Below are 15,000 nucleotides of genomic sequence, written 5' to 3'. Positions count from 1 at the left end.
GTCGATTTCCGTAAAAAACTTATTTTTTTACATAAGTAATGAGAGCGAAAGAGACTAAGAGGAAGCGATTTTATGACGAGGGAAGTTTGTCTTTGAAGTTACCGTCTAGGGGAAGCATTGATGTACATGTGTGTGTGTGTGTGTGTTTGATGGGGTGTGGGAGACAGTATGTTGTGTAAGTGAAGTCCTTCTGTTAGTGTGTGTGAAGAGACAGAGAGAGTAATGTGTGAAAGAGAGAGATAACTGAAATTTTTTACTCGGTGTGTGTGTATATGTATGTATGTATGTGTGTGTGTGTGTATGTATCTATGTATGTGTGTGTGTAAGTATGTATGGCCGATTCATCGTAATTACGATGAATCGGCCATACATACATACACACACATACTTACACACACACATACATAGATACATACACACACACACACATACATACATACATATACACACACACCGGGTAAAAAATTTCAGTTATCTCTCTCTTTCACACATTACTCTCTCTGTCTCTTCACACACACTAACAGAAGGACTTCACTTACACAACATACTGTCTCCCACACCCCATCAAACACACACACACACACACATGTACATCAATGCTTCCCCTAGACGGTAACTTCAAAGACAAACTTCCCTCGTCATAAAATCGCTTCCTCTTAGTCTCTTTCGCTCTCATTACTTATGTAAAAAAATAAAAGTTTTTTACGGAAATCGACGGAAAAGTTGTGCTACGACAAGCGAAACTTCGCCGGCTTCTGTGTTGTCGTTCAACCTGCTACAAGCGCAAACTAATCTCCATTAAACTGATCATTTCTGACCCAAATATTCTATCTGATCTGGCTTCTCACACTACCCCTACAATGTCATTCTAAATAAACAATAACAAGCTACAGAACAATGCATAATTTCTTCAAACCAACGTGAATAAAAAATAAGCATTATATTTGATGTGCATTCAAGGAAGACCAGGAGGGATAATGTGATCTGAGACACAATTAATCAAAGATCTATCAAACAGCAACTACAACAACAAAAATAATCATTCAAAATTTTTATCGCACCATAAGAGAGAAAATAAAAGAAAAAGAAAGACGTTACTTTTCACACCCGCAAAAATTGATAAAGAAATTAAATGATGCAAGGGAGACTACTCTTATTTAAAATTATTGCGTTTGTCGTCATGAAACTCATATTTGTAAGATATTGAGATAAAAAAAATTCAATTAGTTGAGATTATCCTTGCTATGAGTAGAGGAAGACTTCCTGTACGGGTTTTATATACCCCAGAGGAAGATTTTTTTGTCGGTTAACTGCTTCTATAATTTCACCAGATCGAAGTTTTATATACGAGACTGGAGTAGTGTTAATACCAAATGGTAGTTAGTCTCTATGTCCAACTTAGCGTGGATGTTGTGTTAGAAGACGGAATACTGCCTTATTTACCACGAGGGAACCTCTCGCATTGATTCGTCGTGCATAGAAGCACTCGTATTTATATCGTTGACAGATGAGAATTGTCTGCTATGGCTGCTGGAACCCTGTTTCAGGGTCCAATGTGACAGACGTCCAGAAGCGACATAACAGCTGGATCACTCTCTCTCTCTCTCTCTTTTACTTGTTTCAGTCATTTGACTGTGGCCATGCTGGAGCACCGCCTTTAGTCGAGCAAATCGACTCCGGGACTTGTTCTTTGTAAGCCCAGTACTTATTCTATTGGTCTCTTTTGCTGAACCGCTAGGTGACGGGGACGTAAACACACCAGCATCGGTTGTCAAGCAATGCTAGGGGGACAAACACAGACACACAAACATATACACACACATACATATACATATATATACATCTATACGACAGGCTTCTTTCAGTTTCCGTCTACCAAATCCACTCACAAGGCATTGGTTGGCCCGGGGCTATAGTAGAAGACACTTGCCCAAGATGCCACGCGGTGGGACTGAACCCGGAACCATGTGGTTGGTAAGCAAGCTACTTACCACACAGCCACTCCAACGATATAAAGAATTTCAGAGTCTTTCCTGGCACTGATGTTGCAAATAACCAACAGACTTATTGTAAAAAACAGCAGTTAGTAGCAACAGAAGTGGTATGAATATGAGAAGGCAACTTTTATCTCATCTCTCTTTTAGCATAGGTGCTGTGTATTAATAGGCCCATACGATTTGGGGCGACGAAAGGTAGACAGACAGACTGAAAGGAATGATAATGCAAACACTTCCAGAGACAAGTATGTCTTTTCTGGATTTTTTCGGTTTGAATGGCAGTTTTTAAAAATAATTTCCACATAACTAAACACATTTAAACTTTGTATACTGGTAGAATGTATTTATAAAACATCTTTTTCTCTTGGCTTTCTTGAGAAAATTCTATAGTTTGTAAGATATTTGGGTTTTTTTTTTTTTTCTTCAATTTCTGCAATTTCAACCAATCACTGACGTCTATTGAGGTGAAAACATTCTGTGCCGTATGTATATGTCCCTCGTTTAAGAAACAGATTGGGTTTATTTATATTTCTGAAGAAAAAAAGATACCCTTCCCCCCACCCTAATCCTAACCCTAACCCTAAAACAGATTGAAATGCAATAGATCGATACTAGGGTCATAATTATGGGTGACAATTTCATATGACACCGCTAGAAAAACTGCCGTTCAAACCGAAATGATCCACTTTTCTTTACGTTTCACACTCCAGCTTTAACATAAATCATTATTTTAGTCCCAAAACATCAACCAATTCACAATTTACTGTGAAAATTTATTCAAGCACATAAATAACACATATTCTGGATCAGCAATTCATTCACAGAAGGGATGATTAATTTTAATTTTATTTCCTCTAATTTCAGTGCAAAATTTGTTCATAGAAGGATTAATTAATTTGTTTCGTTTTTTATTTTATTTTATTTTCAGTGCAAAATATTGCCTACATGTCCCATTGTAATTTCTGTACGTGTTACTCCAGCAAGACAATCTGTACGAAGCGTCAGTGCGTGAAACCCAAAGACAAGCTACACAGAACATACACAGGTTGGTGATGACATTAGCAAATTCACTTTTTGTACTTATAGCAGCAGATCAAGGCACATGGCTTAGTGGTTAGGACATTCGGCTAACGATTGTAAGGCCGTGAGTTCAATTCCCAGCGATGAATTGTGTCCTTGAGCAAGACACTTTATAACACGTTGCTCCAGTCCACTCATCTAGCAAAACTTAATTGTACCTGTATTTCTAAGAGTCGGCCCTATCACATTCTGTCTCACACAGGATCTTCTTGTGCACATGTGCAGCATCTTTGGTTACTACGGAAACAGAGTTCTTCACAATCAGCTATGGAACATGTGGGGCTTCTTTGCTTTGGTTACTATAGAAACATTCTTCTGATTGGCTAAAAGTACCCAAATTTTGCAAATTTTGAAGGCTTTACTTTTTTTTAACTTTTACTTGTTTCAGTCATTTGACTGTTGCCATGCTGGAGCACCACCTTTAATCGAGGAAATCGACCCTAGGACTTATTCTTTGGAAGCCTAGTACTTATTCTATCGGTCTCTTTTGCTAAACCGCTAAGTTACGGGGACGTAAACACACCACCATTGGTTGTCAAGCGATGTTGGGGGACAAACAGACACACAAACATATACACACACATACATATATATGAATATACATATATACGATGGGCTTCTTTCAGTTTCCATCTACCAAATCCACTCACAAGGCTTTGGTCGACCTGAGGCTATAGTAGAAGACACTTGCCCAAGGTGCCACGCAGTGGGACTGAACCCAAAACCATGTGGCTGGTAAGCAAGCTACTTACCACACAGCCACTCCTGTGCCTAATAAACTTTTTAATTATGGATTCATAGGAAAAATGAATTTCATTTTCATTATTGAAATACAAAACTTAATCCATTTACGAAATTTTGAAAACAATTGAAACAAAATTGTAAACAGTGACGAAAGCCACAAAGATCCTTTGATGGTTCTACAAAAGATGAAAACCAAATTTGTTCTGCATCCTTTTCCATCTCATCATCATTGTTGTAATGTCATAAATGTCGGTGTTGTTTATCAGACTAAACCTAAAACTGACCTTTCTAATCCTCTTCTGCCTCTCTCTCTCTTTCTGCCTCCTCCATAGGTTTACCATGTAACTGTCAGTCTCATTACTTCCCAGTCTGTGGAATAAATGGTAGAACCTACCCAAACAGATGTTTGGCATTGTAAGTACCAATATTTTACTGCTTAACCTCTTCCTCACTCCCCCCTCTCTCATTCTCTCTCTCGCTCTCTCTCTCTCTCTCTTAGTCTCTCTCTCTCTCTCTTTCTCTCTGTTTTCCCATCTCTTTCTCACTTTCTTTGCTTTTGTCCTTTTCTCCTAGTTTCTCAAATTTCCTTGCTCTCCTCTTTCTGTTTGTCTGTCTGTCTGTCTCACTCATTCTCTCTCTCTCTCTCTCTCTCTTTCTCTCTGTTTTCCCATCTCTTTCTCACTTTCTTTGCTTTTGTCCTTTTCTCCTAGTTTCTCAAATTTCCTTGCTCTCCTCTTTCTGTTTGTCTGTCTGTCTGTCTCACTCATTCTCTCTCTCTCTCTCTCTCTTTCTCCCTCTCTCTCTTTCTCTCTTACACACACTCGCATAATTTCATACAACCACACATCCAACATCCAAGGCCACCCCAAGGTACCAGCAACTTGGGCAGTCACCCGGAGTGCCATGTGCTAGGAGGCACCAAGGAGAGCATGACAAAGATGAGGAAATTTCCATGATCATCAGCTTCTACACGCAAAAGTTCAGCTTGCCCGGGACGCCAGCGACCCTAAAACTGACCCTATATGTATGTGTGTGTGTGTGTGTGTATGCATGTGTGTATGCATGTATGTATGCATGTATGTATGTATGTATGCATGTACGTATGCACGTACGTATGTACATACATACATATGTACAAACAGACATACACACATATACATACATAAATACACATATATATGTGCATACATATATACATACATACGTACGTACATAAGTATGTACATACGTATGTATGTATGAATGTATGTATGTATGTGTGTATATGTATGTATGTACGTATATATGTGTATTTATGTATATGTGTGTATGTCTGCTTGTATGTATGTATGTACGAATGAGCATACATATGTATGTATGTACGTACATACATATGTACATATGAGCATGTAGATATATGCGTATTTATGCATGTGTGTGTGTGTGTGCATGTATGTGCATATGCAGTTATTTATTACCACATTCAGATATAAAAGACCCACCACCACCACCATCACAATATCCTCTGTGGATTATTCCATACATTTCTTAATATCTAATTACTTACCATGGAAAGATATTCAAACCTAAAATACAAAAATAACTGATACAAACTCCATTAATTCTTCTTCAATTTTCCTTTTGTCCTGTAATTCTTTTCTTCTGTTCTTCAGATGTGCAGGACTCAAAGAGATCCAATTTAGGTTTGGTAACTGTACTGCAATCAATCCCTGCAAGAACGCAAACTGTGGTTCAGATGAGACGTAAGTCTTCTACAAATATTCTTATATATTTTCTTCTTTATATATTACCATATTTGATGGCATACAAGATATGCCATTTAGAATTTTAAAAATCTATCTCTAAAAACCACCCTGGGCCCTACATGTGAAGCTGGGCCTATATTAGAAGCTATAATGCACTAAAAATTAAAATTTGTTTTTGACTTTTCCTCTGAATTTGACCAGCACAGATTGGGGTGCATCATGTATGCCCATGTGCCTTTAATGCCTTCAAAAAATGGTATATATCCATACATATATATATTGTACACATATCTTTATATATAAAGGTAAGGTTGTGTGCTGTCTGTCTCCCTCGATTTAGATTCCTAACTACTCCCACATTTTGCGGTGCAGTTTAACCAAAACCGGGTATCTTATAGTCTTGATTCATATCGAGCCCTTCTGGGTATTAGCGCGCGTCTACGATTTAAAAAAAAAAATTACCATCAATTTTTCCCATTTTTAATGCATTTTTGGCATATATAAGGGAAGTAACTCTCTAAAAATTTATTATTAACTCTCAGAACGTAAGAAGCTACAGTAACACACCCCTTTGTGGTTAGCCATATTGAGATGGCTATTATACTTTACATCTCTAAAAATGCTTATATAGTTATTTCCCTTACAAACCCGAGCAACGCCGGGCGATACTGCTAGTAATATATAATCATCATCATTGTTTAACGTTGGCTTTCCATGCTAGCATGGGTTGGACGGTTTGACTGGGGTCTGGGAAGCCAGGAGGCTGCACCAGGCCCAGTTTGATCTGGCAGTGTTTCTACAGCTGGATGCCCTTCCTAACGCCAACCACTCCGTGAGTGCAGTGGGTGCTTTTTACATGCCACTGGCATAGGTGCCAGGCAAGGCTGGCAACGACCACAATCGGTTGGTGCTTTTTACGTGCCACCAGCACGGAGGTGTGCCTCCGGCATGGGGTGCCACCGATATATATATATATAATAATGAAATTATTGTGTACAGTGCTCAGGTGCACAACAACTCATCAAAGGTGCGTGTACAGTACATAGAATTATGTACAAAAGTCAGAAAAGTGAACAGTGTATGAGTCACGATATACATGGAAGGTGGGGGGTGTATCAGATGTAGAGTTGGCGAATTTCAGGAAGCAGTGAGGTTTTAAAGGATGCAATGTCTTGGCAACTAACAACTGATGCAGGTAGTTTGTTCCATGCTTCAGCAACTCTGAGTGTGAAAAAATGTTTCTGAACGCCATGGGAACTGTGCTGTTTTCTGACTCTGTAGGCAATGCCCACATGTGTTAGTCACATGGAGCTCAAAAGGGTGCTCAAGATGGTTGTTGGTGCAATGGATAATAATTTATATATATATATCAATAATAATAAAGGGTAAAATTAATTAATTAACTAGTAATTACTAATTCCACCAAGTAGAATGAAAAAGGACCATTTTTCGGTAAACTTAAACAATATTTTATAATTACGAGTATAATTATAATTAGGGTTCAGCAACGATTTGCTTTACCACATACCGAAGTTTTGTCTGGGAGTCTCTTCTTATAGTAGAAGAAATAGCTAAGGTTCTTTGGCTGCTATTTCTAAACTTCGGTATGTGGTAAAGCAAATCTTTGATGAACCCTAATTATAATTATATATATAGACTAGCAGTATTGCCCGGCATTGCTCGGGTTTGTAAGGGAAATAACTATATAAGCATTTTTAGAGATGTAAAGGGGGGGGGGTTACTGTAGCTTTTTATGTTCTGAGATTTAATAATAAATTTTTAGAGAGTTACTTCCCTTATATATGCCAAAAATGCATTAAAAGTGGGAAAAAGTGATGGTAAATTTTTTTTTAAATCATAGACTCATCGTAGACGCACGCTAATACCCACGACTATAAGATACCCGGTTTTGGTTAAACTGCACCACAAAATGTGGGAGTAGTTAGGAATCTAAATCCTAGGAGACAGACAGCACACAACTTCTCTTTTATATATAAAGATATATATATATACACATACAAACAATTATGATGCATTTATGTATACATCCATCCATACATACTTCATACATAGAATTATAATGCTATATATTACATGCACACACACACACACACACACACACACACAAAATAAATGTGCAAATTTTACAAATGATTTTGCCATAAATTACTCCATTCATTGGACCCCTTCAACATACAATCAACCACCACCACCTCAACACTGTTCTGTTTACTCTCCATTTCACAGGTGTGTCCCACATCACCAGGTGTGTCTCAGTTTCCAAGAAAGATCGTGTCCTCAATATGTCTGCTGTAAGTTCACATATTGCCTCATTTATGACTATTTTTTCCCTTCCAAAATCTTTAATTTCCCTGAAGAACCTCTAATGGACGAATTCTTAATTTTTTTTTTTTTGTCTCTCTTTGTATTTCAGTATCGAAGAAACCAGGTTGCAGTCACAACCATGAACATGTCTGTGATACTCTCGATGAAGAATTCTCCAATATCTGTTTAATGAATGGTCATAACAAGAGTTTAGCCTACTGGGGACACTGCCAAGTGAGGACACTTTGAATACTGTCTCTCTCTCTCTCTCTCTCTCTCTATATATATATATATATATATACACACACACACACACACACATATATATACACATATACATATATACATATATATATATATATCATCATCATCATCATATTCATCATCATCATCATCATCATCGTTTAACATCAAATATAAATTATTTTATAATTATATTCATAATCATAACAAGGGGTCAGCTTAATGCTTCCCCATGCACAGCTAGAAATAGATGTTAAAGTCTTTCTTACTACCCTAAAATCTCCGTTGGAGATTTTAAGGTAGTAAAAAGACTTTAATGTCTATTTCTAGCTGTGTGTGGGGAAGCATTAAACTGACCCCTTGTTGTAATTATGTATATAGTTATAAAATAATTTGTAAAATTTACCTAAAAGCTTTTTATTTCTGCACTGGCCACTAGTAAAATCATTATTGATTTTATTCTCTATTATTATTAAAATAATATTTGAATATATATGTGTGTGTGTGTGTGTGTGTGTATAAAATGTATCGCTAAGTCCACAAGTTTTTTTTCATTCTCTCTCTATCTATTTTCTTGTGTTCTTTTCTGTTGAAGAGCATAGGCTTGAAACATAAAAGACTTTCTCACCTTCCCGAGCATCAACCTAATACACCTGCTTGTTGTTTATACACCTGTCTTTGTCTTTTGTTTTTCTCTAACTTTTCATCATCTGACACAAGATCACTTCCTCCTCCAATTCCCCTTTCCCTCTCAAAGATTCCATCTCACAAGTTACTTGGCGACCCTACCAGTGCAGGTGCCATGTTTAAAAAGCACCCAGCCCATATTGTAAGGTGGTTGGCATTTGGAAGGGCATCCAGCTGTAAAAACCTTGCCAAAACTGACCTCAGTCCACTCTGACCTCAGTCCACTCTGACCTCAGTCCACTCTGAACTCAGTCCACTCTGAACTCAGTCCACTCTGCTGGGGGGTCAGTGTTAGGAAGGGCATCCAGCCATAAAAAACCATACCGAAACAGACAGAGAAGTCTGGTGCAGTCTCCTGCCTGGCTAGCTCCTGTCAAACCATCCAACCCATGCCAGCATGGAAGGCGGACGGTAAATGATGATGATGGTGATGATGATGATGATGATGATGTTTGTGTGTGTGTGTGTGTGTGTGTATGGTACTGTCTCCTTATCTTCATGTGACTCTGTGTGATTGTTGCCAATGAATATCATGCAGGTGGCGCCCTTCACTTCCAACCTTCCAAGAAACAGGGGGGGGGGGTTGATGAGAGGGAGGCCATGCAGCTGTAGAAAATCTACCTCAACAATTCCATCCGACCCATGGAAGCATGGAAAAGTGGACATTAAATGATGACGATGACAATGTATACACAAAATCTTTCTTCTTTTCTTCCATCATTCCCATTCCCACGAATATTCATTACATATTTACCTGTCTCATTTCTATACACCCATCTCATCTGTATACACCCATCTCATTTCTATACACCCATCTCATCTGTATACACCCATCTCATTTCTATACACCCATCTCATCTGTATACACTCATCTCATTTCTATACACCCATCTCATCTGTATACACCCATCTCATTTCTATACACCCATCTCATCTGCATACACCCATCTCACTTCTATACACCCATCTCATCTGCATACACCCATCTCATTTCTATACACCCATCTCATCTGTATACACCCATCTCATTTCTATACACCCATCTCATCTGTATACACCCATCACATTTCTATACACCCATCTCATCCGTATATACCTGTCTGTCAACGACTCTCTATACAACCAATGTCTGCTTTGTTACAGGAAAACTGTGAAAACGATGGAGTCGTATGTGGCCACAATGGTGAGACTTACACCAGTGACTGTGAAGCTTTTGCCCATAAGACAACTGTTGACTATAAAGGATCCTGTCGAAATGTGGGGCAGCTTTCTTGTAAGTAACCATTTACAGCTTTTAAGCAGTTTCTTGCTGATTACTGTCTACTTCCTCGGCGGTGAGCTGGCAGAAACGTTAGCATTCCAGATGAAGTACTTAGCAGTATTTCACCCGTCGCTAAGTTCTGAGTTCAAATTCCGCCGAGGTCGACTTTGCCTTTCATCCTTTCAGGGTCAATAAATTAAGTACCAGTTGCATACTAGTGTTGATCAAATCAACTGGCCCCCTTCCCCAAAATTCTTCATTATTTACGTTGTTTGGAATTAATCATGTATTATCTCTTAGTGTTGAGATTTTAGTGTTGTGATACTTTATTCTTCAAGAATATTGTAAGGTAGGTGTGAGAGGCAGGATCTGGTTGGTTTGAACGTAAACCACATAGGATGTGGCCAGTTTAAACGGTAAAGGGTTCAGGGACCCCCTTCAGTCATGAATGACCATGGGATTGCACTTAGAAAATTACCCTCCCAAGCATGAATGACCATGGGATTGCACCTAGAAAGTTCCCCTCCGAGGCACAAGTCCGAGCAAGGTTGTTTATGGAAGACCAGCAGTTGCCCATGCATACCAGCTTCCCCTCTCCACACCACTGATGTTATCCAAGGGAAAAGCAAAGGGGCCGATACAGCTTGGCACCAGCAACATCACAACTCATTTCTACAGCTGAGTGAACTGGAGTAACGTGAAATAAAGTGTCTTACTGAAGAACACAACACATGGCCCAGTCCAGGAATTGAACTCACAATCTCACGATCATAAGCTCGTTGCTCTAACCACTGAACAATGCACCTTCACAAAGGGTTAAAGCATGTTAATATCTAAAAAGTCCAGCAGGGTGTTGTGAATCATTACAAAAGTATCTTAGCCATAGCAAAAAAAAAAAAAACTGTAGAAATATTGTACTGAGTTGGTGCATAATTATTGCAGTTTTTTTTTTTCAACAAATTTTATTCAACAAAAACAATAACAATATTTAACAAAAACATCTTTAAATGATTATTCCGGAACATATTCACCATCTACTTCAATTACTGCTTCCCGTTTTGCTTGGCAGACGGTCAGGCCATCATTTAAAGATGTTTTTGTTAAATGTTGTTATTGTTTTTTGTTGAAAACTAGCTGCAATAATTATGCACCAACCCAATATATAAAAAGTTATTATTATTATTATAGGCACAGGAGTGGCTGTGTGGTAAGTAGCTTGTCTACCAACTACATGGTTCCATGTTCAGTCCCACTGCGTGGCACCTTCGGTAAGTGTCTTCTACTATAGCCTCGGGCTGACCAAAGCCTTGTGAGTGGATTTGGTAGACGGAAACTGAGAGAAGCCCGTCGATTAAAGGTGGTGCTCCAGCATGGCCGCAGTCAAATGACTGAAACAAGTAAAAGAGTAAAGAGTAAAAGAGTATTAAGAAGGGAGGCTATGGGGATGAGACCATTTGGATTAAAATCAGTCTATAGTAGTGAACATCCCGAGGGTTGGGGACAAAATTAGCTTTTGGGAGCCCAGCTTTGCATATAAGGACCTGGGGTGATGTTTTAAAAACATTTTATTGAAATCTTGCAAACCTTCAAATACAGTAATTATAACATTTCTGCTTCTTTCTTTTCTTCTTTTCCACCAATATCATTCATACTACCACAACTGTTACTACTACTATCACTACTATTTCTACTACTAATTCCACAAAACCCATTTGTCTTCCTCCACAGTGCAAGATCAACAGAACTCCCACTGCTTCAAGATGACCTGTCCTCCGATCCATCCAAGGTCCTGTAAACCAATTACCCCTCCCGCCGGTTGCTGTCCAATATGTGGTGAGGATTTCTGCTTTGCCTCATTATCGTTGTTGTTGTTACTATTATCATTATTATTATTATTATTGAGTGAGAGAGCAGTTCATGCCATCAAAGTGACACTGGGGTAAAATATACAAAGCCCAATATACCCATCATGACTACCCGTCTGATAAAGGTACACCAGGCACATGCATCACAATCATATGTGCGCGACATGGTGATCTCATATCAAGATAAACAGCACATGACCTTGCAGGTGGGGCCCAGTTAGAATTTTCTTCAGGTTGAGTAGCCCATCCCGCTCAAACGGTCCCTGAATAAGGGTTGTTTAAGGATGTTGAAAGAACCACCCATGTTTCCAGAGGTGAACTATTCAAACCCCAAAGAATTCCTCTCAACACATGGCTATATGGCTATGATGCTCCCCCACTACTTCTGCTCGTGATCAGAGATGCACATATCGTCAGCCACTAAGGGACATGCTCAACTGGTTAAGGTCAAACAACTGACAAGCAAATCTGTGGTATTGAGCAGAATATTTGCTGTAGCCCATCTTTTATACCAAGACAAAACAATGTACATGATAACACTTCCAATCAGTTAAGATCAGAAGCCATGAGAGCCACTGCGTTCATGAGAGCCACTGCAGCCATGAGAGCCACTGCTTAGCCATGAGAGTCACTGCATTATTATTATTATTATTATTATTATTATTACTATTATTATTATTATTATTATTATTATTATTATTAAGGTGTCAAGCTGAGGTGTTGAGCTGACAGAATCATTAGCATGCTGGACGAAATGCTTAGCGGTATTTCGCCTATAGCTATGTTCTGAGTTCAAATTCCATTGAAGTCGACTTTGCCTTTCATCCTTTTGGGTTTGATAAATTAAGTACCAGTTGCATAATGAGGGTCGATGGAATCTGCTATCACCCCTCTCCCAAATTCAGCCCTTGTGTCTATAATAGTAAGGATTATTAAGGTGTCAAGCTGGCAGACACATTATCAGGCTGAATAAAATACTTAGCACTGGTGGCCATGGTTGATAGATTGAATACCAGTCATGCACTGGGGACCATGGTTGATAAAATGAATACCAGTTATGTACTGGAGGCCATAGTTGATGACATCCAGCTTAGAAAACATGCTGATGATGACGATGATATATATATATACGTATCACCATCATCATCATTGTCGTCATTATCATTTAATGTCTGCTTTCCATGCTGGTATGAGTTGGATGGTTTGACTGAGGACTGGCAAGGCAGGAGGCTGCACCAGGCTCCAATCTGATCTGGCATGTTTTCTACAGCTGGATGCCCTTCCTTATACCAACCACTCCGAGAATGTAGTGGGAGCTTTCGACGTGCCACTCTGATTTGGCAAGGTTTCTAATATGTGTGTGTGTAAAGGTAAAGCTACCTTCTTAATTTATGCTGATTTCCTGGTTTCCATGGCGTGTATATTCCCCTCCTGGATGGGACACCGCTCCATCACAGGGTGACTCATCTTCTTGCCAGCTGAGCAGACTGGAGCAATGTGAAATGAAGTGTTTTGCTCAAAGAACACAATGCGTAACCTGGTCCAGGAATCAAAACTACAACCTTACCATCATGAGCCGAACACCCTAACCACTAAGCTATATGCATCCATATATATCCATACATATACATGTGTGTGTGTGTGTTTATTAGCAAGATCCCAATCCAAGTGTAAAATGAGACACAATCTCAGACCCAACCTAAAATTTGTTGCCATTTTTTCTATGTACATTCCATGATTCTTACGCACTGCACTCCGTAGTCTTCCAATTTTCCAATTCTTCTGTTACTAGCAGAGGCAGTGTCCATGTGTGTGTCATGTCATACCAAAAAATATCCTGAACTTTAACCCAGCTCTCTTACCTTTTGTGTTCTCTCCTTTTTCAGCTGCTGAACTACGTGTTCTTTATAGTACCTCTTTGGCAGATGATGCCCTTAAAGTGGCTGACATCAGACCCATCTCAACCTTAAACATTGCTGAGAAACTCTCAGACCTGATGACTGTGCCACAGTGTGATGTTTTCGCCTACCTGAGTTTAGAAGGAGACATGGTTATCTTAATTGCACCTGTCACCAAACACCCGACAGAGCTACAAGTGAGTATACATTATCTTCTGAACGGCCAAGAGATTTTCTTGATGTAGACCAGGAAACCCAGCCAGCAGGCTGCAGACCAGTGCTAAGCCGTGGATCTTTAGGGACCAGGCTGCACAGAAAAAATAAACTTTTATTGCTATTTTATTGACTGTAGTCTTCAAAATGTTTGGCATTCCCCAGGTGTCCCAGAATTAACTATTTCGGTGAAATTGGACAATTTAAAAAAAAAAACTCACTTTTAATTACATTTATCATATTTAATATGAATTAAAAGTGTATACATTTCTAATTTTGTTTATAATTTTATAATTTTTATGATTTTTTTTTTTATAATTTCATTTTCATTTCTGTTGTGGACGCTGACCAGTCCACAATAGCTTTTTTCCAATTTAGCTGCAATCATTTTCTCTTCCTCTATCCCCAGGATGGAGGAATAGTTTAACTGAACTTTAAGAACACATTCAGTTAGCAGTGCTGGGGGATAACCCCTGAACTGCTTCAAAATGTGTTTTGCAACGCTTAGGATAGATTTCATATTTGCAGGGATACAAACAGAGCACATGTTGAAAATTTTCAATAAAGTTTTGACACAAGATTTATAAATTTATTTCTTTTGGCATCATAATTAAATAATAAGCATACAATTCTGTCAGCTTTTTTTCAAATTTGCCTGATTTCATTGAAACAGTTCATTCTGAAACATTCTGTATATGTATTATATATGTAATACACACACACACACACAGATATATATCTTACTAGCAGTATCGCCCGGCGTTGCTCGGGTTTGTAAGGGAAATAACTATATAAGCATTTTTAGAGAGTTACTTCCTTTATAGATGCCAATTCAGGCTTTCTTAACCATTTCTGTTTTGGTGTCTTCAAGCCATGAAGTCGTTGTTCTAAAAGAACGCTGGTCTCCTTGACAACGCATTACGACGTTGATTTCCTTAAACT

The 15,000-nt window shown here is 38.7% G+C and overlaps 1 protein-coding gene across 1 annotated transcript in view; it reads left to right on the top strand.

Moving 5' to 3' along the window:
- The window catches only part of LOC115216613 (reversion-inducing cysteine-rich protein with Kazal motifs-like), a 75,908-nt gene that overhangs the window by 58,552 nt on the left and 2,356 nt on the right, over positions 1-15,000 (top strand). The window contains exons 13-20 of the mRNA XM_029786090.2: positions 2,926-3,042; positions 4,154-4,235; positions 5,474-5,563; positions 7,814-7,878; positions 8,001-8,125; positions 9,965-10,094; positions 11,811-11,915; positions 13,834-14,042. Coding sequence (XP_029641950.1) covers positions 2,926-3,042; positions 4,154-4,235; positions 5,474-5,563; positions 7,814-7,878; positions 8,001-8,125; positions 9,965-10,094; positions 11,811-11,915; positions 13,834-14,042 — 923 coding nt within the window. The remainder of the gene's footprint in view (positions 1-2,925; positions 3,043-4,153; positions 4,236-5,473; positions 5,564-7,813; positions 7,879-8,000; positions 8,126-9,964; positions 10,095-11,810; positions 11,916-13,833; positions 14,043-15,000) is intronic.

Source organism: Octopus sinensis, linkage group LG10 (genome assembly GCF_006345805.1).
Source record: "Octopus sinensis linkage group LG10, ASM634580v1, whole genome shotgun sequence".
Taxonomy (NCBI): Eukaryota; Metazoa; Mollusca; class Cephalopoda; order Octopoda; family Octopodidae; genus Octopus; species Octopus sinensis.
Note: the sequence above shows the minus strand (reverse complement) of the source record. Positions and strands in the feature narration are given on the sequence as shown.